Source organism: Leucopleurus acutus (genome assembly GCF_964270905.1).
Source record: "Leucopleurus acutus genome assembly, chromosome: 5".
NCBI classification, from domain to species: domain Eukaryota; kingdom Metazoa; phylum Chordata; class Mammalia; order Artiodactyla; family Delphinidae; genus Leucopleurus; species Leucopleurus acutus.
The window spans coordinates 49,995,009-50,015,967 of record NC_139147.1 but is presented as its reverse complement, the minus strand read 5'-3'; the positions used below and the strand labels follow the sequence as shown (position 1 = coordinate 50,015,967).

Below are 20,959 nucleotides of genomic sequence, written 5' to 3'. Positions count from 1 at the left end.
GTCCTGAATGTTGTTTGCTTATTTTCAGTATACCCACGGGTGCCATACCAACAGGCCTGACCACAAACGTAAGTGACGAGAGCAATATTATCAAAATTCTCTCACTATTGTCATGCTAACAAGCTACACTGAAGTCTATCAAACCTACAAATATCAAATGCTGGCTGGCATTCAATTCAGATAGAACACTGACTGCAGTCACTGTAGAGCCAGTGAAGCCTTCTCCCGAGAGCAGAGGCCTGTGACAGTCAGTCAAAGACTGGGTTTCGTATGCCGTTCAATACCAAACTGGTGGGTGCCTTCCTGTGTAGGAGGGCCAGTAAGCACAGGAGGAGGGAAAAGCTCATGACTCCCAGAAGGACCATTCCTGATATCAGTGCACTGGTGATGGCGTTCAGCTGGAAATGAGGTTCGTTTGGAGAACCTGCAAGTAATAAACACACACAATGGGAAGGTCCAGTATCAGATTTAACTCACCTTATCCCAATTTAAACCTGCAAAGCATCTGTCATCAGTATCTTATAGAATAATGGCATGAGACAATTATGCTACAATTTATTTGACTATAATTCAATTCAATACCCAAAGGATTGTATGGTTTAGAGGCCTGGTATCCCCCAGGCAGCCAAAAAAAGTCATCTATAAAATGCTCTAAAAATTGACCAACAGGTTGCATATGAGTTCAGAAATCTTCAGTGAACTGTTATTTAAAATATAACAAGCTTGTTAAACCAGAGTTCATTATTTTTAGCTGATTACAGTTTTGTAACTGATCACCAAAAAATACTTAACATTTAAAAAAATTATACTTTAATTTTCAATATATGTTAATTATCTTACCAAGCTGGGAATTGTTGGTTGGAGTCTCATCTGGGGGGAAGAAAAGAAAAAGAAAAGCAATATTGTGTCTCCAAATATGTATTTATGTCTGTTATAATTCTATAATTACTTTTTACCTATATATCCCCTCATCTTCACCCACAAGCTCCCTGGGAAAGGCAATAACGAAAGTCCCGCTAAACCGTCCGCTTTCTCATTTCCTGTTCCATGTGTCCAAGATTTCATCATCTATCTATTCCTCCAAGCCCACACCCTGCTACTGCCCTGGGCATACAAATAAAGTCGTAAAACATACTGTGCTGTATTCTTTCCTGCTGACTTTGCTTCATCATTATCTCTCCAGTCAGGTTAGTGGGGGCAGTAATTGTTAACAGCTATTACATTTTTTAGAGCCCTATAACCTGCCACTTATTATTCTGTTATAGAGAAACATTCATTATTTAGTGCCACTCTATTTTAAGTGATGCCAATTTGCCCATTATAATCTGCAAAAAACATCAAGTTCCAAGAAAATAAATTCGTACTTAATAACTAAATGAAAAGAAAAATCACTCCTGAACTTGAGTTGCAGTTTTATTTGCATCTGTTAAGTAAAAGACTGAAGCCATTGATTTTTCACTTTTCCCTGACAAACATAATAGATGCAATGAACACATTCACTTGGTTTCCCAGTTTTTGCTACCCATTTTGTAATCATATAGCAATTAACCCTTGAGCATACACAATGAGTGGATATTTGTGTTTAAATACATGGGTGTATATGTGCCTGTGAGTGTTTGTTATTTGAACCATAAAATGTGTGCAGTGGGCTGTTTGATTCTGGAGTATAAATACTATTACAATTAATATGTGTGTAATTTCATACAGTTTACAAAGTGCTGTCTCATATGTTATTACATTTAATTCTCATAATTGCCATATGGTTTAGATATTATTGCTACTCCCATTTTACAGATGAAGAAACTTCCATCTGTCACAGCCTCCATGATAAAGTAAACACAGGCTTAAATAAAAGCTCAGTTTCAGAGTCCCTTTTCTAAAATAATATAAACTAGCAAGTGTGGAAATATTTTTAGTAAAAGAGATAAATATCTCAAACTATAAAACTCCAGGATTAGTATTTGAAATAATTGATGGGAGAACCTGGTGAGATATTTATAAAACATCTGATGCCATTTCTTTTCAGACATATGGGTCTTGGCAGAAATGATGGTTCTGCTGTTTGATCCTGAAGTATAATGTCCAAAATAAATAGAGCACTCATTCATAGGATTCTTTAGAATGGTGCAGTGCTTTGCTATAGGACAAAAAGAAAAAAAAATACAAATTTTCATTATAAGACATCCTTAGGAAAATCCTAACCTCCAACCAATATGATCCTACAAGGACAATAGCTTCTCATGGAAATAGATGGGATGTATGCACTGTGATTAATTCAACCAAAAGATCTGTGTGCCCCTTTCCCAAAACAAGCTGCCTCACTGGAACATGGAAGAGAATATATAATGCTATAAAATTCCTTTTTAGAAGTTATTCTTTGCTTAGGAATTACATTTATTTGCTCTTAAAGAAATGTTTCTATTAAAGAATAGAAAGGTTCCTCCTATGTATCCCAAATTAAGCAAAAGTTCTATGATTGTACGCCCCCACTATTTTCTGCAATTTCAGGTTAACAAAAGAAGTCAGAATATCCACTCCTCTCTTACATTACCAAAGTGCTATTGTAAGAACAACATCCCAGCTGTCACCTACAAGGACTTGGCTGTGGACAAAATCTCTGTGTGGGGACAAAGATGCCAAATAAGCCACATCAGCTGCAGGCTCCAGGACTCTGAAAAACTGAAAGCATCCTACCTTTGGTAGATGGCTGAAATCAGAGTGTGTAATATTTGAATATTGTTTGGAATTGTACTCGATACTGAATAAACTTAGAATAAATTTATCTGTTATCTTCTGTTTCTGGTATCCTGCAGTTAGGATCATTGCAATTAAAAGAAAATCAAAGAACTGTCTGGAAAAGGAGGTAGTGATTTTTCAGGAGCTTTTTGTCACCACACACTTCTGTTTTTCTTTCACACCGACTTGGTCTTATACACATGTACACTAAAAGAAACCTTATGGAATTCGAACAGATTGGAATTCTAAACTTGGTGAGCTCTTCAAAAAACATATAGCTAGCTGAGGACCCATAGGAGGAAAGTGACAGTAGCAATACCACAGCTGTTTAAAAGCCAGAAGTGGAAGATAAATTGTCATTCTCTGCTTTTCTCTCAGATAAGTAGCTGAAATAAATGGAAAAGGTGAACATAAGTGCAAAGATATATGCAGAATGAATATTTTTCCTTTCTAAGCACAAACTATTTTTTTAAGTCTTCAATTTACCTATGTGGTAAAATGAACCACATATTTCAGGTTGAGAATCTCAAAACTTTTTACTCTCCACTGGGTCATGTTCGTTAATAGTCTATCTCTACAGCTGAATTCTAAGATTCCCCAAGGGCAAAGACTGTGGCCTGTTCTCTATTTTATTCCCAGTTCCTAGCAGAGTGGCTGTCCCTGTAGGGGCTAAATAAATATGCTAGAATGAATTATTCAATGAAACTCAATGACACTAGTTGGACAAGCGTTTGGCTTGAACTTCTCCATATGAATTTTTGTAAAAAAAAAAAAAATTAGGTACTACTATTTTCCAGTGATTATACCTTTAAATTTCCAGGATTGTACCCCATGATAAGCATTTCCCTACCGAATAGTTTTAGCATTTCAGAGCTTAAAATAAGAACATTTCATGAATTTTGAGGATTTTGAATTCTGAGGATATGAATATTTTCCTAAGTCAACTAAAAAAAGGATTAACAATGTTGGGTAAAAATAACCACAACGGGTTTGACTTCATTAAAGTAAAACAAAACAAGACAGAAGTTCTGAGGTTTAACAACTTATTAAACTTGATCCAAGCCAGATGTCTAGGGGAAGGCGTGGTTCAGTGAGTAAACAGAGCAAATATTCCAAGTATCAGAGAGCTTTGAAGAGAGCAAATCAAGCCTGAAACTGGACTTGTCTGTGAAAATCAGCCATAGGATCTGCAGAGATAAATTCTAGCTGAATTAAGGTAAAAAATAAAGTAAAACTAAGAGAAGAAGGTAGCCCTGGTCATTAAGCTGGACATTAAATTTACATAGAATTTGCCTGTGAATGACTATATCTTGATTTCTGAGTTGTATTTGTATGGAATTTAAAATTAAAAATTTTTAAGGATATTATAGTAGTATTATGAAATTATTGTAATACATGGTCCTCTAGGCAGTGAGGCCACCATGATATCCAAAAATAAGGACCGTTCTACTGCTATTTATCAAAGTTACAAAACAAAAATCCACAGAGAGTGAGAGAGAAATGAAGGAAGGTTAACCATTATCCTTTGGGGGCTTTACCAGTGGAGAGACCAAGGTGACTAGGAGAGAACCTTAGTGCATTGGGAAATAAATGTCATCTTTGAGGTGGAAACAAGTCGAAATTGGAAAGGAAGAAATCCAGGCATGACATCAGAGGTATTGTTATCAAAGGCATTAGCTCTTTGAGGTTTTAACATATATATTTCGGATGACTAGATGTGATGTGAAAGAAACCTATAAACCTGGATAGCTGGTAAGCTACAGTAGGATTAGAAATTGCTCCTTGGTAATCTTTACTGGGATTTGGAGATCTTAATAATTTTGGTCTGTTTTAAAATTATATTACACTAGTAAATTATTTAAAATTTGTAATATTTAAATTTGATTTCGTCCAGGTAAGAAGGAAGCAAAGGAGTTAAAAAGGAGGAAAAGTCATCTACTCAACGTGGACAGAGAAATGTCACTTTCAAGGTTCTTTTCTTATGGCAAACTGACTCCAGATACGCTCCATAGAAATAAGAATATTTTTTATTGTGCCTACCCCAAAGCATTCCTAATTATTGGCAGCAAGAGCTGAGTTTCCATGCAGTGCAATTCTACGAGCTATTTCCAACAGCTAGACAGAGATAAGGATTGGGCCTCTGACAAACCACAAACTAGTCATTTTCAAACCATTCAAAACATACCAAACCCTCAGGGAGTACAGACTAAGTTTGAAATTTTATATTTAATAAATTTCTGTATTATTTAAAGGGCCTCTTAGGCTTTTTAAAAAAATTCTAATATGTGTACATAAACACAAAGGAGAGAATAATTAAAGCAATTGTCTGTATTTTTTAGGTCAAAATGACTTTTGCTTAATCACCTCTTTCAGACAAAATTTTCTTTTCATTGTGGGACAGGAAGTGTGGGAGAAAAGGTAAAGATAATCTAATTGAAACATAATAATAGCCTATGGCTATTATAAAATAGAGAAAAATTTTTAGCATATAGTCCAAATCAGAATTCTGCTTTCCCTTTTTAGACAAATTTAGAACCATAGAGTTAGAAAGAATCTGAAAGGCTACTTTTTCAAACCCTTTATTTTAAAAAGAAAGAAAGAAATGTTTGCCCAGAGAAGTGGAGGAAAATCCCAAGTTCCACAGTTTATTAGGACAAAAGCTGGAACTAGAACCAGTTTTTCAGACTTCAGTGTGTGTTGTTTACAATGCATGTCTGTTTTATCCAACTGATTCTGGATATCTCCAGGTTCACGCTTGTAAAGCAGTATCCCTTTGGAGAGTGTGTGTGTATGTGTATATGTATGTGTACGGACATGCATGTACAAATATTTGTATACATGAAAATGTATTGTATAAACAATTGTGTCCATTAGAGTCATGAGCACAAATGAGTGCACTGGTGGGTGTATTTACATACTACTACAATTCAGGATCCTGGGAGGGAGCAAATGGTATTCAAACTAGCAATTTAAGGAGATTTAATAGGACTATTTATAAAGATGGAGGGAATTGACAAGAGAAAGTCAAGTTACCTAGGCTATAGGTTAAAGGGAGAGTTTCCAGAACTCTTGCGAGTAGTTGAATGGAGAGAGTTGTCTGGTGGGAGCTGTGTGGACTTCACACCCAGCCTCTGACAGTGCCACCTATTGGCCAAGTCCAACCAGAAACTACTTGGCAAGGCAGCTAGGGGATGCAGTTCACAGAGACCAGTATTCAAGGTCAGAGAGAGGCTGGGAAGGGCAGAGTGGATCCGGATGGGCAAATGAAACATGTCCAGCACCATATACTTCTGTGTGTGTGTGTGTGTGTGTGTGTGTGTGTGTGTGTGTATGTGTGTGTGTGTGTGAAGGGAAATGTGGTAAAGAATATTTCCCTTAGTAAGTTGAATAAACTACCATGAAATTAAAGTTGTCTAGCAGTTTATCTTGTCTCACAGTTAATTAGTGCTCTTTAAGAATCACTTTGAGTTCTCCTTAGAAGCCAAGGAACAAGCCATTTTGGAACCGTCTATTACTACACACAAAAGGAGGAGCACTCTTACCACTCCGAGTAATGATGGGCCCTGCAGAAAGGACAGCATTTCCAGAAGTGCTCTGGGGGCTCCAGGTGGTCCTCCTCCCCGCATCTCGCCTTTCTCTGTGGTCGCAAATCTAAGGAGTTAAGAAAACAAATGAAATTCCACACCAGCACAAAATTGTTTCTTTATGGCCATTTGGAAAGCAGATTCTCTTAGAAGAGATACCACATGTTTAATTTTATTCATTTACTTCTGTGCATTTATTTAATTACTTTGCATATAACTGCTACAGTATTTCTTATCCTGGCTTGGGCCGCATTTCTTATTTCCTCCCATTGTAATCGTGCATTGCCTCATTAATTTACATAGCTCAATGGCTCCCCTGAAAAAGAGCTGTGTTTATCAAACTTTTCTACTTCTATTTCTCTCAAGGCTTTAATAAATCTTTCCCTGAAATGCTGGTCAGCACAGAGCCAAGGAAATGTGGAATCTCCATTTAACCCCAACTGATACAGCTACTTAGGACTAAAGCAACTAATGATTGTGAAGAAATGCATGAATTAGAGCACACATATAAACACATTAAAGCTATCTCAAATCAAAAAACATGACTGCATTTTTCTCAGGTTAATATTGCTGTAACACTAGGGGGCCTACTGTCTAGATATTCTACTCTACTCCATAGCCCTACTGAAGGACTGGAAGTTCCCTAGTTACTCTGTTTCATGTGTCTGTGACTTTGACCATCCTTTGGCATGGAATGTCTCTTACACTCTTGATTTTGCCTCTTTGGTGTTCATGTGTCTTCAAAGTCATATCTCTTCCACTGAGCCTCCCAGCCTCTCCTGTTTCATCTCTCTCACAATGATGAATAATGCCTTTTACTACAGCCCATATATATGCCTACCTTTGCACCATAACATTTTGTCATATTTTATGCCATGATTATCTCATGATCCTAAAGGATAAGCTAACTGAATTCAGAACTCATTCATGCATCTCTGTATTACCAGCATAATGCTTGGCACAAGGCGGCATTCAATAGATCTTTCCTGGATGAATGAAAAAATTATACTTCAAACTATTTGACCTGATGCATATCTACTTTCTATGTAGAAATTAGTTCCTAACACTTGATAACTTTCAGCTTAGATCAATTCAACAGTTCAGAATAAAGTTGCTAAAAACATACTGGCATAAGGAAGGGGCAGTCATCAGCTCTGCAGAGCTTGGTAACACAGTGCAGGAAGACAGTGGACATTTTCTGATTCTTGTGTTTCACGAATCGGAACACTTCAAAGGAAAAGCGGCCCTGCTGGCTCCTGCCGTTTTCAATGACGGTGGTTTGAGGATCTTTGTCACAGCTACACGTTAGAGAATGTGAAAACGATATTATTGTAAAGTACCAACCTACCGTGACTTGCAAATTAATTTCTGCAGTATTAAGAGTACCCTATTACATTAAGAGCTAACAAAATTATGCCATGTTATCGATACTTAATAGGAGAATAAACTAACTCAGCAGATATGTAAGTGACCTAGATCACAATATTTAAGCAGACCAGTTTCTGATTATAATATTATTATCAAATTTTAGAGGAATTATACTTTCATATGGTTCAAAAATCCAAACGCTATAAAATATATATAGTAAAAAGTCTCTCCCCACATCTCTGCCCTTGTCCATGCTCTCCCATGTCCACACACAAATCTGCCCGTGGTGACCTCACATGTTACTGCAGCCTCACAGGGCATATGCAAATAGAAGCAGAAGCAATATATTCTCAATGTTCCCCCCTTCTTAAACAAATGATAGCACACTCTCTATATTATTTTGTACCTTGCCTTTTTTAAATTTAACAATGAATCTTAGAGATCTTTCCATATCAATATTTAGAGAGCCTCCTTCATCTTTTTCCACAGTTGTACACTATTTCATCATGCACATGTCAGAGTTTATTTAACCTGTGTCCTATTTACGTACTCTTGCATTATTTTTGAATCTTTTGCATTTTTACAAAGTAATAATGAATAGTCTTAACACATCATTTTGAACATGTGCTGGGTTATCTATATATCTGTAGGATCATTCAGCAGATTTTGCCACATCGCCCTCTATAAATATTGTTGCATTTTGTACTGCCCCAGTAATGTATAAAAAATACTTATTTCCCTCAGAGCTACATCAACAAAGTATATGTATGAAATTCTGGATTATTCCCTATTTGGTAGGAACAATAAACTATCACCATATAATATCAATTCACCTTTTTCTTAGTGTGAATGGATGCGTGCATTTTTCATATATATTAGAGCCATTTGTGTTTCTTTATCTGAAAATTGTTTATGTTCTTTGCTCAAATTTTTATTGTACTGTTGGCCTTTTCCTTAAGATTCCTATAAATTCTTGGTTTTTAGGAAGAGTGGTTCCTTCTTTGTTACATAAGTTGTAAATTGTCTTAACTTTGTTGTTTGGCTTTGGACATTCCTCCCAGTGTATGTGTGTGTGTGTGTGTGTGTGTGTGGGTGGGTGGGTGTGGGTGTGTGTATGTGTGTGTGTTTGCACACAGAAATTTTATTTTTACATAATTTAAAATATTTTATTTTATGGCTTCTAGTATGTGGGCTAAACAGGATTTTCCTTACTCCAAATTTCTAAAGATATTCTGCATGCTTTCTTCCATCACTTTTAAAGCTGTAGTTTTTACATTTAAATTAATCTATTTAAAGTTTATCATGGTGAGCGAAGTACAGATCCTATGCTATTTTTTTCCTTAAGATTATCTACTATCCAGCACTATTTTTAAAAATCTCTGTCAATCCCACTGATTTGCATGTTACCAAGCTCTGTCATATAGTAAATTCCCATGTTTTGGATCTGTTTTTCAACTTACTATTCTAAATTTTTGTCTATGTGTCTAGCCTCACATAATATCATACCCCTTTAATAACTTTAGAGCTTCTATTAACTGTAATATCTGGTAGAGCCATACCCTCCTCATTTCGATGTTGATTTCCCCCTTTCTTTGGCATTTTATGGATTTTTTGTTTATCCCTTTTTTCTCGATTCAGTTAGTTTGTGATTCTCTGTTCTTGTAGGTATGCATTTCTCCTGACTTTTCTGGGATCTATGGCAGTGGGACCCCTCAGCAATCACTTTTCTTCCTTGCTTCTCCTGCCACTTCTTCCCACGCTGCTTCCTGCCAGCCTTTTCCTGCTCTGTTTTGTCTTGATCTTAACTGCTTTTATCAACACTAACACATATTTTGGAATTTCTAGGTTTTCTTTTCCTCCTTATCTCACTGAAAATGGCACTTAGGGGACTTTTTTTAGTTATCCATTTCAGTCTCTATAGTTTCCAAGAAGAAAACTGAAAGAATTAAGCTGAAGCCATAGTCATACCAGAAGTCTGATGATCTTATTCTAGATTATCAATACGTAATCATTATAGAAATTTTGGAAAATAAGAAAAATGTCAAAACAAAATGATCCACAATCTCACTGTGCATTAATAACAAAGGTGAACCTTTTGATGTATTTCCTTATAGTCTTTTCTATCATGTATTACATAAATGAAGTCAACTGTACAATCGTGTATGCTAATTCTTTCATTTCATATTTTAATACATTTAAATTTTAAAGAACCACATATTTCTAAAGATAGAAATATCAAGAAGACAGAAGGGGAAGAGATAAAATAGAGCCAACTATTTTTTTCAATTTTATAAATAATTTTATATGATTATTATGTCTGTGTGAGCTTTCAACTTACTGGTTCTCCATAATTCACCTACCCATTTCCCTACTGCTGAACATGCAGTCAATTCTCATGTTTTACTATTTTAAATAGCACTGATAGACAAGAAAGTCATAAATATTTTAGAATATGCTTCCCATTTCACAAAAGTAGAATCAAAGGATATGAAATCTTTTAAGGTTTTTTGATACATACTGATATTTTTTCCCAAAAATGTTAACCAAATTAACACTTCCAGCAATAGAATATGAGTGTCAGTTTGATCATACCCTCTGAGTATCATCTTAACGTTGATTAGCCAGTAAAACTTATTCTGGTTTCCCATCATATTACTCCCATCATGTGTCAATAAGTGGCAGTGATCAGAGCCAACTGCATTTTATAAGCATGATGAGAAGCCATTGCTTGGCTTTCAAGTCTGTTCCCCTGTCAGATAAAAATGCTGAAAAGGAACTGAGATGATTGAATGTTTTTATGATCAATGTCCCCTTTCCCCAAATGTAGATTACATTCACTCTATCACTGTCTATTGGGGAATGAAGTTGAAGTTATTGGCTCTGATAAAAAAGGAGTGGTAGGCTGTATTACACTTTCATATTAAATACTGATAAATTAAGAAAAGCAGTTTGGGGTCTAAATTATCTAGCCCATTACTTTAATTTTATTCTCCTTTTGACATACCATGAGACAGTCTAGTTTTGGAAAAATAGTACCCTCTCACCGCCTTTCTCATATTGTCAATAGTACCCTAGCCATGTTTTTCCTAAGACAGTGAAATATTCCCACATGACCTAAACATTAATAAAACATCTTTGATGGAGTAAACTTACTTGTAACTGTCATTCAACAACAGCCTTATCAGCATTTCATGTTGAAAATTGTTCTCTACTTTTATAGTTCCAACTATATAAGGACTAAAAGTTCAAAATGTAAAACTTTAAATTTAAAAGCTATAAAAGTACCCTATAATTTGTTTATCTGACTTAGCTTTTCTCTTTTAATTATCTATAGTAGGGTTATTGCTATCAATACAAGACTTAGACACTTACCTAAGGAAGAGATCATATCGAATATCATCATTTGGGTTCCCTGATGGGGTCGTGTAGCAATAATCCATTAAGACATTCCATCTGCAGGAAGAGGTAAGAATAATCTAGAGTCAGAATCTCCTTTTGGATATTAGTTACTAATCCAAGAGAAGTAGATATTGACAAACATCTTATCCCAGGGAACATAGTTTTATATTATTTGCAGAGACTTCTTGTTTATTAAAATTTTCTCCTAAACTCAAAGTATTTAAAAGTCTGCAACAAATTGCTGTCACACATCAAGAATCACATACAACCAAGAATAAAAATGCCAAGAAGACAAAAAGGGAGAAGGTAAAGTAGAACCAGATTTCTAGAGTGTACTAATCTCTTCAGGATGCAATGTTTAAATAATAATATATGAGAAACCCCAAATAAACTATTTACATGCTACAATTTTTTTATTAGGGCAGAAATGGATCTTTACTTTTGAATTTCCTTTCAATTTTGATCATTCTGAATTCTCTAAGTGTCAAATGAAACTTGATTGATTTTGTTATTTTGCAGAGATGTTTCTGAAGATCGTTTTATATAATTTTGGCCCAGATTCTTATGGGGAGAGTTCTTTTGTTTTTTAATAAACTTTTATTGAATAGTAACACACATAGAAAATACATGAATCATAAGTGTTCACAAAATGACTGCATCTGATTAATCATCTTTCAGATGAAAAACATAGAACATTCTGGTATCCCAAAAGCTCTCCCCATGCCCTCGTCCAGTCACTACCCCTCCTTCTTTACGGGAAGAATCGCTATTTTCCAATTAATGACATAAAGTGGGTGTCACCCTTTAATCCTTGTAATTTGGGGGTTTTTTAGATAAATTTATGTATTTATTTATTTATTTTTGGCTGTGTTGGGTCTTCATTGCTGCACACGGGCTTTCTTTAGTTCCGGGGATTGGGGGCTCCTCTTTGTTGCAGTGCGCGGGCTTCTTATTGTGGTGGCTTCTCTTGCTGAGGAGCACGGGATCTAGGCGCACGGGCTTCAGTAGTTGTGGTACACGGGCTTCAGTAGTTGTGGCACACGGGCTCCACAGCTCAGGATCAGTAGTTGTGGAGCACGGGCCCATTTGCTTCACGGCATGTGGGATCTTCCTGGACCAAGGCTCGAACCCGCGACCCCTGCCCCGGCAGGCGGATTCTTAACCACTGCTCCACCAGGGAAGCACCCTTGTAATATGTTATTTCTACTTATTAGCATTTCTTTTTTTTTTAATTTAGGCAAATATGTAAAATATATGTATTTTTACATATAGGCAAACCAAAAAATATAGGCATTACCTTCTAAACAAAAAATTGGAATACATGATTTGATATACAGTTTGACAGGAGGCAGAATATTTGAAATCATCCCTCTCTTGGAGAATCTGAGGTCTATGGCTTCAGAAGGTGTGGCGATTGTGGGTGGGTGGGCATTCAGGTGGGAAGAGTAATGTGAACAAAGGTGTGAAGGACCAGAAGGGACTAGGAAGGTCCTGGGTTCATGCGGAGCGTCAGGTGGGAGGGCTGAGATGCGAGCAGCACGGAGACACTGGAAAATCTGGACAGGAGCCTTAGGTGCTGACATTTTTGAGGGAGGAGCAGCAGGATGAAGGAAGGTCACAATCCCCAGTCTGGCTGGGATGTTTTGGGGTGAATGTGCTAGAGAGTGCAGGAGGTGGTTTGAGATGCTGACAGCTGGACCAGAGGGTGGCTGCATGGGTGGAAGAATAATAGACATAATAGGCGAGGTACTTGGGAAGGAAAACTGAAGAATAAGATGGGGTGGATTCCTGAGAAGTTTTTTGAACATTTAAGGTGAGGTTATGTCACCTTAATATAGGGTCGAGTTTCCCATTTTGGAAACTGGGAGAACAGTGGTTCCACTGTTATTCTTCTTTTCCTTTAAATACGTGTCTTTTCCCTTGATTAATCTCACCCCATTCTGACTGCTCTCTTGTTTGGAGTGGTAAGGATAGATATCAGACAGAGATGGCACTAGATCAGGGCCAGGAACACTGGGTAGGATTTGAGCTGGCAGAAATAAAATGGAAGGGTGTGTATGAGGCAAGAGGGTGGTGGTGGAGAGAGAGTCTGGTCAGAGGCAATGGCATAAGCCTTGCTATGTTTGGCAAAAATGCGTAGCCATGGATGGCGAGAGTGAAATGTCTGTACCTGGTTAGGGCAGGAGACGTATTAAAATCCCTAGGGGAGTGGCCTCAGGCCTATGCCCCTAACTACATTGTTTTTCTTTTAATTTATTTATTTATTTTAGCTGCGTTGGGTCTTCATTGCTGTGCACGGGCTTTCTCTATTTGCGGCGAGCGGGGGCTACTCTTCCTTGCTGTGCGCGGGCTTCTCACTGTGGTGGCTTCTCTTGTTGCAGAGCACGGGCTCTAGGCGTGTGGGCTTCAGTAGTTGTGGCTCACGGGCTCTAGAGCACAGGCTCTGTAGTTGTGGCGCACGGGCTTAGTTGCTCCGTGGCACATGGGATCTTCCCGGATTAGGGCTCGAACCTGTGTCCCCTGCACTGGCAGGCGGATTCCCAACCACTGCACCACCAGGGAAGTCCCCCCTAACTACTTCTTTAAGAGCCATTGTTTAGCATTTCTAAATGGAATGGCAATGGCAATATTTTTTTAAAGTGAATGAGCTAACTTTATGATTCATGAGGCTTTAGGCAGCCAAAATGTTTTAACCAACAAAAGATAAGGGTTTGAAAATACCTGCCGTCCAGATTAGTGGCTTGTACAGCTGCAAATACTTTGGTTTTCAAAGGTAATCCTATACTCGGGATAATTAACTGCTGACTGTAGGTTGAATCCTAATGATGAAAAAAATAAGCAATTAATCCATCATTGCCTTCCCAACAGCACATTTACTTAAGACAATAATGTCCTATAAAAGAAAAGGGGGGCAAATCAACATCAATTTACAGAACCAACTCCAAAAAGGACCTAGTTAATCCTCTAGTTTTTGGCAGAACTGTTCTTAAATCATATCCAAGTAACAAATTCATGCATAAATCTTTTTGTGTCCATAGTTTACCATTTATGATGATTAATGTTCAGTGTATTTAAATTATAAGCAATGGTTACTAGTCAGAGGTTAGTATTTAGTTTGTCTAATATTCAGCTATCAATATTCAGTTTACTTAAATTCATATTCCAGTTATTTAAATTATATTAGTGGCTAATATTCAGTTTATTTAAATTATATCTGCTTCAGTTTAAGCCCTTTGCCATTGGAGATGTAAGTCTTTACACTTTAAATAATGTGTCTCGTTTACCCAAAGTCACTTACCTGGCAATTTGAAATTACCAAAATTTAATAAAAAAACCTAAAAAGAGACCAGTACGGTCTCTGAGTTGCCAAAATGCTTGGCCTGGAATTCCTGTACTAGATTACATGGTAAGGACTTATAGAAGGGTGTCTTAGGACTTCATTTCTACCTTTTACCCTTAGTTTAGACCAATTCTGGAGAGTTTATTTATATCACTTCCCAATCTACAGTAGATGAAAGCAGCAAATTAGAAATTGAGAAGTGACAGCTTTAATTTGGTAGTAAAGAAAAACAGAAAAAAAATGTGGAATAAAGAAAAAACTTCTCAAAATCTAAGCTGTTAAATCATTTAGCATGGAGGCAAATTGTTTCCCCCAAATTCAGTAACTCTGAAGATAATGCTATTTCATTGAATTTTTAAAATTAAAACAATAATAATTTGGATGCTTCACTTTTGAAAAAGTTGCATTCATGTGGAATATTTCATTCTCAAATAAAGCCTGATAAATGAGGGATTATATGCTGTACTTATTTTCTATATTTCTGTGATAAATGATAATAGCTCCTCTAACCATTTCTGATAGGTAGTATTTTTATTTCATTATCTTTCTGGCTCCCTTTTCCAACTTCTCCAAGTTATCCATTTCATTAACTATACAGCTCTTTCATCTTGTATTTGCATCAATATTGCCCAGAAGAATGCTTACTTTTTTTTACAAGTATTATACTACAAAGTCATTTGCAAGTGATATGACTCAGCTGTGGTTTAATCATGACATCAAATTTATTCTTCTAAAAGGTAATCTTTTGATTTTATTTTGTTTAGTTGCCTTTACTCCTGTTAGTACAATATTGTCCCTAAAATCAATTATATTTATTTTACATTTTTTCCTCAACTTTAAAAATAATTCATAATTACCATAACCCAGTTTTAGATTTACTCTGTTTCTTTACCTGCTCAGAAGACATTATTAATTAAGTACAATTCAAATTCACAAGGTCATCTTCACTTTCAGTTTCCACAGAGGAGAAAACTGATCTATTTATACCATATAAAAATAAGGTCATAGTTCAACTTGAAGTAAACTCCATATATTAAAATCACACAGTCAATAATGTCATTATTTATTATAAGTAAAATTTTCCTAAGTACATTCACTGAATCCCAGAACACATAGAAATAAACAACTGCACTTTTTCCTACCCAAGTAACTAACTATAGAATAAGAGCAGTAGGTATGTAATATAATTTTCATCATTCCTAAGGGTTAGAAATCACAAATTTGCAGGTAAAATAGGAAAATATGGCCCCTAATGGTTGTAAAATAATACTTAGTTTGTAATGCTGCAATAAAGTTACATTTGGGTAGCTAAATGTTAGTGTTCCAAACAAATAATAAATATGGTTTGGGATCAATTCATCAAAGTATACAAAATTTTTTTCAGTATAAATTACTAGTTTTTTAATGTCCTGTAAGATGGCAAAATACTACAATGGTGCCATGTTAAGAAACTAGTTTGGGGCAGTGAAGCTCTCCTGTATGATACAGTAATAATGGATGCATGTCATATACATTTGTCAAAACCCATAGAATATATAATGTGAAGTATTAACCTAAATGTAAACTATGAACCTTACTTAATAATATGTCAGTATTGGTTCATCAATTGTAACAAATATGCCCTATGACCCATAATACAAGGTGCAGATAACAGAGGAAGTTGTATGCAGGCACTGGAGGTCTATAGGAACTCTCTGTACATTTTTTTTTTTTTTTTTTGGCTGTGTTGGGTCTTCATTTCTGTGCGAGGGTTTTCTCTAGTTGTGGCAAGCAGGGGCCTCTCTTCATCGCGGTGCGCGGGCCTCTCATTGTCGTGGCCTCTCTTGTTGCGCAGCACAAGCTCCAGACGCGCAGGCTCAGTAATTGTGGCTCACGGGCCCAGTTGCTCCGCGGCATGTGGTATCCTCCCAGACCAGGGCCCGAACCCGTGTTCCCTGCATTGGCAGGTAGACTCTCAACCACTGCGCCACCAGGGAACCCCTCTCTGTACATTTTAGGTCAACTTTTCTGTAAATCTAAAACTGCTCTAAAAAATTTAAGTCTGTTAATTTTTAAAACTAGTTTGTAGGGAAGTGGTTGAATTTTATTAAATAACTGGTTAGTAAATAACTTTTAAATTTTAATGTATTAATTCAACCATTAGTAATACTTTCATTGCAAATTGGTTAAAAATGAGAAGGACTGGGCTTCCCTGGTGGCACAGTGGTTGAGAGTCCGCCTGCCGATGCAGGGGTCACGGGTTCGTGCCCTAGTCTGGGAGGATCCCACATGCCGCGGAGCAGCTGGGTCCATGAGCCATGGCCACTAAGCCTGCGTGTCTGGAGCCTGTGCTCCGCAATGGGAGAGGCCACAACAGTGAGAGGTCCACGTACCGCAAAAAAAAAAAAAAAAAAAAAAGGATTTTGGCACTATGTATTTCATTTATATTCTGATATCTATTACCTTTTTACCATAGAATTAAAATCTTAAGGTTATCATCAAATTATAGACTTTTATTTGGCATTAAGATTCTAGAAACTCTTTGAAGGATTAGGTCTAGTTAGCAACAGGACTATAATACTATCTCTAATGATAAAGGAAAGAGCTTAATAGCAAAGCTCTCCTCAAATCCACACTTCTAAATTTTGATTTTCTGCTTTTCTGCTGAGAGAATAGTTTAATTTCACAGAAAACAGTGGTATCCTTAAATGTCATGTATGTTTTTCACTTTTTTAGGATCAGGAATTCCCATCTTTGTTTCACTCAATTATAACAAATAAGATTGGATCCAAACCATTCATCGTAATTCTACCTGAGGGACCTTACACGTATAAATTAACAGAAAGGTTCCAATTTAAAAGTATTGCTCACAACAATAATAAATATCTGGCCATACTGGGAATGAATACTGGCCCATATTTGCTGAGTATTGTAAAACCAAGTATCTTGGCAGCTTCTCCTTGCAGAAGAAAGTTCAGAAATGACAGAAAGGCAATCTCCATTCCAACACATTTTAATTTGTTGTTTAGAACTCTGTGGTGTCAGACTACAAACTTATAAACATGATTTTTTTAAATTCCTTTGGAAAATGTCCTACTACAATATTTATAGCACATTATATTCAAAGTATAATGCAATGACTTTTAAATCAGTTGCATGAATTATAACTCAGTGCCATGATGACATGAATAATAATGTAAAAATCAGATTCATAATTTACAAAAATGTTGGTTGATAGATTGAAAATTGATATTTAAATCAGGCATTTAACATGTATGAGTAAAAATTTTTAATCAACTTGAAAATATCATTGTGAGATTAATGTTAGAGTTATAAATAGAAATTCATGTATTTTTCACATTTTTGCTGCCACTGTCGATATTTAAATGACAAAAGTTTATACAATACTATGCAGTCAACCCAAATTATTTCAGATGTGACAGAATTGACAACAGCCAAAACCCACATTGAAAATATTAACACATTCATCACCAAGCATCGTGCCTTCAAGTCAAGTATCATTTGGACTTTTCCTATCTTTTTATCACAAATATATTATTTCCAAAATCTTGACCCTGACTATGGCTACACACACACACATACACACATAAATAAATATATATGTATAAATGTAGATAGATACTTGGAGTAACTATGCAGAATCACATTTATAAAATAAAGTTTAAATCATATACCAACTTCTAGAAAATAATGGAGTTTTTAGTATACTTTTATCACTAAGATATATGAAAATGGTGGTAAAGATGAATAAATGTTACCAAAGTATAACAAGGTTAATGTGGCTTTTGGTAGATTTTTATATAAAAGCCATTCTCATAAATGGCTCCTCAGAACAGTGAAAGAGAAGATAACATCCTTCGCCCATCAACTTACGTTATAAAGGAGCAGGTTCAAAGTGCTGACAAATGTACCATTGTTCTCCCTCACAGAAATAGCAGCTGAGGACCTAAAACAGATTGAGGAAAAGGAAGGCATTGATGAGATTTTAAAAGTTTCAGTTATACCTTAATGTTAGATTTAAGGCAAAAAACTAGTAATCCTGACATACTTTTAACTAGGTCTGTAGTGTGCATACTGTTTAAATTACTGAACAGATAAATAATCAAACAGCAAGAGGGACTAAGTAAAGACAAACTGTTCTTTATGATCTTTTTATTTATAAAGGAACATTTTTTACATTTTTTATTACTTACATGAAACTTTTGCAGAAAAACCTCATTCCAAAGAAAATTGAATCTGATGCAAATACATTTTCATCAATTCCACTTCAATAGAAGTTTCATGAGATCAGGGACTTTGTTTTACTTTGCTTACTGCTGGAACACTGCATGGCACGTAGTACGTGTATAATATTTATTGAATAAATGAATATATTTCCATGTGCATTGAAGTTCAGGAATGTATTCAGTGGGAAAGTTGAGGGGAGCAGAGTGAAAGACTATGACCTCCTTCCCTCTGCACCTGTATCCTTTTGACTCAAGACCTTTCTTTTCTTGTTTTCCACATCAAAATCTTGCTTTTGACCAAGTTGTTTGTCATCATTGTGCCATTAAATCATCTATGAATATTTTTTACCTGAAGCAAAATGTGGCCTCCACATTCCCTGTGACTGAGATTAAACAATAACTACTTTTGTGATAGAAAACCCTAGAACTGGAGAGGGAATGTTCTTATTCAATCACTCCATCTTGTCAAAAATATTTCACAAATCCATATGGTTATATTGTAACGTGGATGTATAACTGTCTTGGAGTATGTGCTTTGGGAGTAATGAATGAATACATGACTATAAACAAAAGGCAATGACCGCAGTCCATGTCTGAAGCTCTTTGGTTCAGGGTGACACCACCTTTCCTGGGAAGCATCAGCAACTGTGCAGGTGACACCTCAGCAGGAGGCATGGAGACCTCAGATTCTGGGCAGCAGAGTCCACCAGTGAGAGATACGGCAGAGAATGAAGCTAAACAGGACCCAAAAATGCAGTGACTGAATGTTCCACACACTGGAAACAGGACAGGCCCTTCTGGTGCATAAGCACCCAGGGTTCTTGGGTTCTTGGGCAGTTCTAAAGGGAGCTAGGAGAACCCCAGGCAGACATCTGGTTAGTTTGAGCCAATTTTAATTGGGGGGGGATTAAAACTGAGCTGTTGATATGCATCATAACAATAACACTTACAGATGGATAGAGAGGTAGATAGGTAGGTAAGTAGATAGATAAGACCTTATATGGTTTCCATGAGATTGAGTTTAGCTATTCTCAACAAATCCTACTATCTTTATAAGTCCCTCAAGGGTAAAAATGACTCAAACCAAAAGACAATATGAGAAAGCAAGAATAAAATGCGACTTACGAAGCAAGCTGGGTATTATTAACCAGGTATTCCAATGGATAACTACAACTAAATTTGTAAAGAAGTCCAGGTAGGTAGCTGATGATTGTTGGTGGGTCTGGAGTATCAATATATCCTGAAATATTTCCTATTTGTACTGAAGTTGCATTTCCATAAGCACTGACTCCAGGAATTGTGGATACCTGTTAGAATGGTAGATCAAGCTCAGTTATTAAATAGTTACATGTAAATCTAGGCATTTCATATGCAAAATAAAACATTAGACAGATCATTTCTAGGGTCTGTTCCAACTATAACATGGCATGGTTTTGAAATTATACACATATAATGCTACTTATAAGTGATCATACGTCTTTTTCTTCTTCCTCTCATAAAGAGGGTGATTTTATTCTTTTTTAATTAGTTTTTTATTGGAGTAGAGCTGATTTACAATGTTGTGTTAGTTTCAGGTGTACAGCAAAGTGAATCAGTTATACATATACATATATCCACTCTTTTTTAGATTCTATTCCCATGTAGGTCATTACAGAGTATTGAGTAGAGTTCCCTGTGCTATACAGTAGGTTCTTATTAGTTATCTATTTCATATATAGTAGTGTGTACATGTCAACCCCAATCTCCCAATTTATCTCCCCCGTTCTCCCCTGGTAACCATAAGTTTGTTTTCTACATCTGTGACTCTATTTTGTAAAGAAGCTCATTTGTAGCATTTTTTTAGATTCCACATATAAGCGATATCATATGATATTTGTCTTTCTCTGTCTGACTCATATGTGTCTTTTAACTAAATAAAACTTCATATAACCAAAGACACTATACTCATATTTCATAAATAAGAAAGTAGAGAGACTATATGTCACTCGTTGTGCTACAGCAAGTAATTTGAAAACGCTCATGGGTAAAGTCCAAATTCCGTGGCATGGCCTAAAAGACCCCTGTTAATCTGATCTTGTTTTCCATGTTAGCTTCACATCTCCAGGCTCCCACTCTTGGTTAATAATGTCCCAGCCCCAAGGCCCTTGTTGCTCTGGCCTTTGTGCATACTCCTCCTGCCTCCACTCTCTCCTCCTCACCATGACATATCCCACTCCTCCCCTGGATCTCATCTTCCCTGGAAACTTCTCCTGATACACCCCACAGCTTCTATTCATGCAGTCACAGTGTATGAGCAGTCTGACTCA

At 36.3% G+C, this 20,959-nt stretch overlaps 1 protein-coding gene across 1 annotated transcript in view; it reads right to left on the bottom strand.

Moving 5' to 3' along the window:
* Nucleotides 1-248: 248 nt before the first annotated feature.
* Nucleotides 249-20,959, bottom strand: part of ZPLD1 (zona pellucida like domain containing 1) — a gene marked incomplete at its 3' end in the record, with an annotated part of 38,952 nt that continues 18,241 nt past the window's right edge. Inside the window, exons 3-10 of the mRNA XM_082839388.1 lie at nt 19,779-19,960; nt 18,301-18,373; nt 13,809-13,906; nt 11,061-11,141; nt 7,447-7,618; nt 6,279-6,387; nt 841-870; nt 249-424 (exon numbers count right to left, since the gene is read on the bottom strand). Coding sequence (XP_082695514.1) covers nt 249-424; nt 841-870; nt 6,279-6,387; nt 7,447-7,618; nt 11,061-11,141; nt 13,809-13,906; nt 18,301-18,373; nt 19,779-19,960 — 921 coding nt within the window. The remainder of the gene's footprint in view (nt 425-840; nt 871-6,278; nt 6,388-7,446; nt 7,619-11,060; nt 11,142-13,808; nt 13,907-18,300; nt 18,374-19,778; nt 19,961-20,959) is intronic.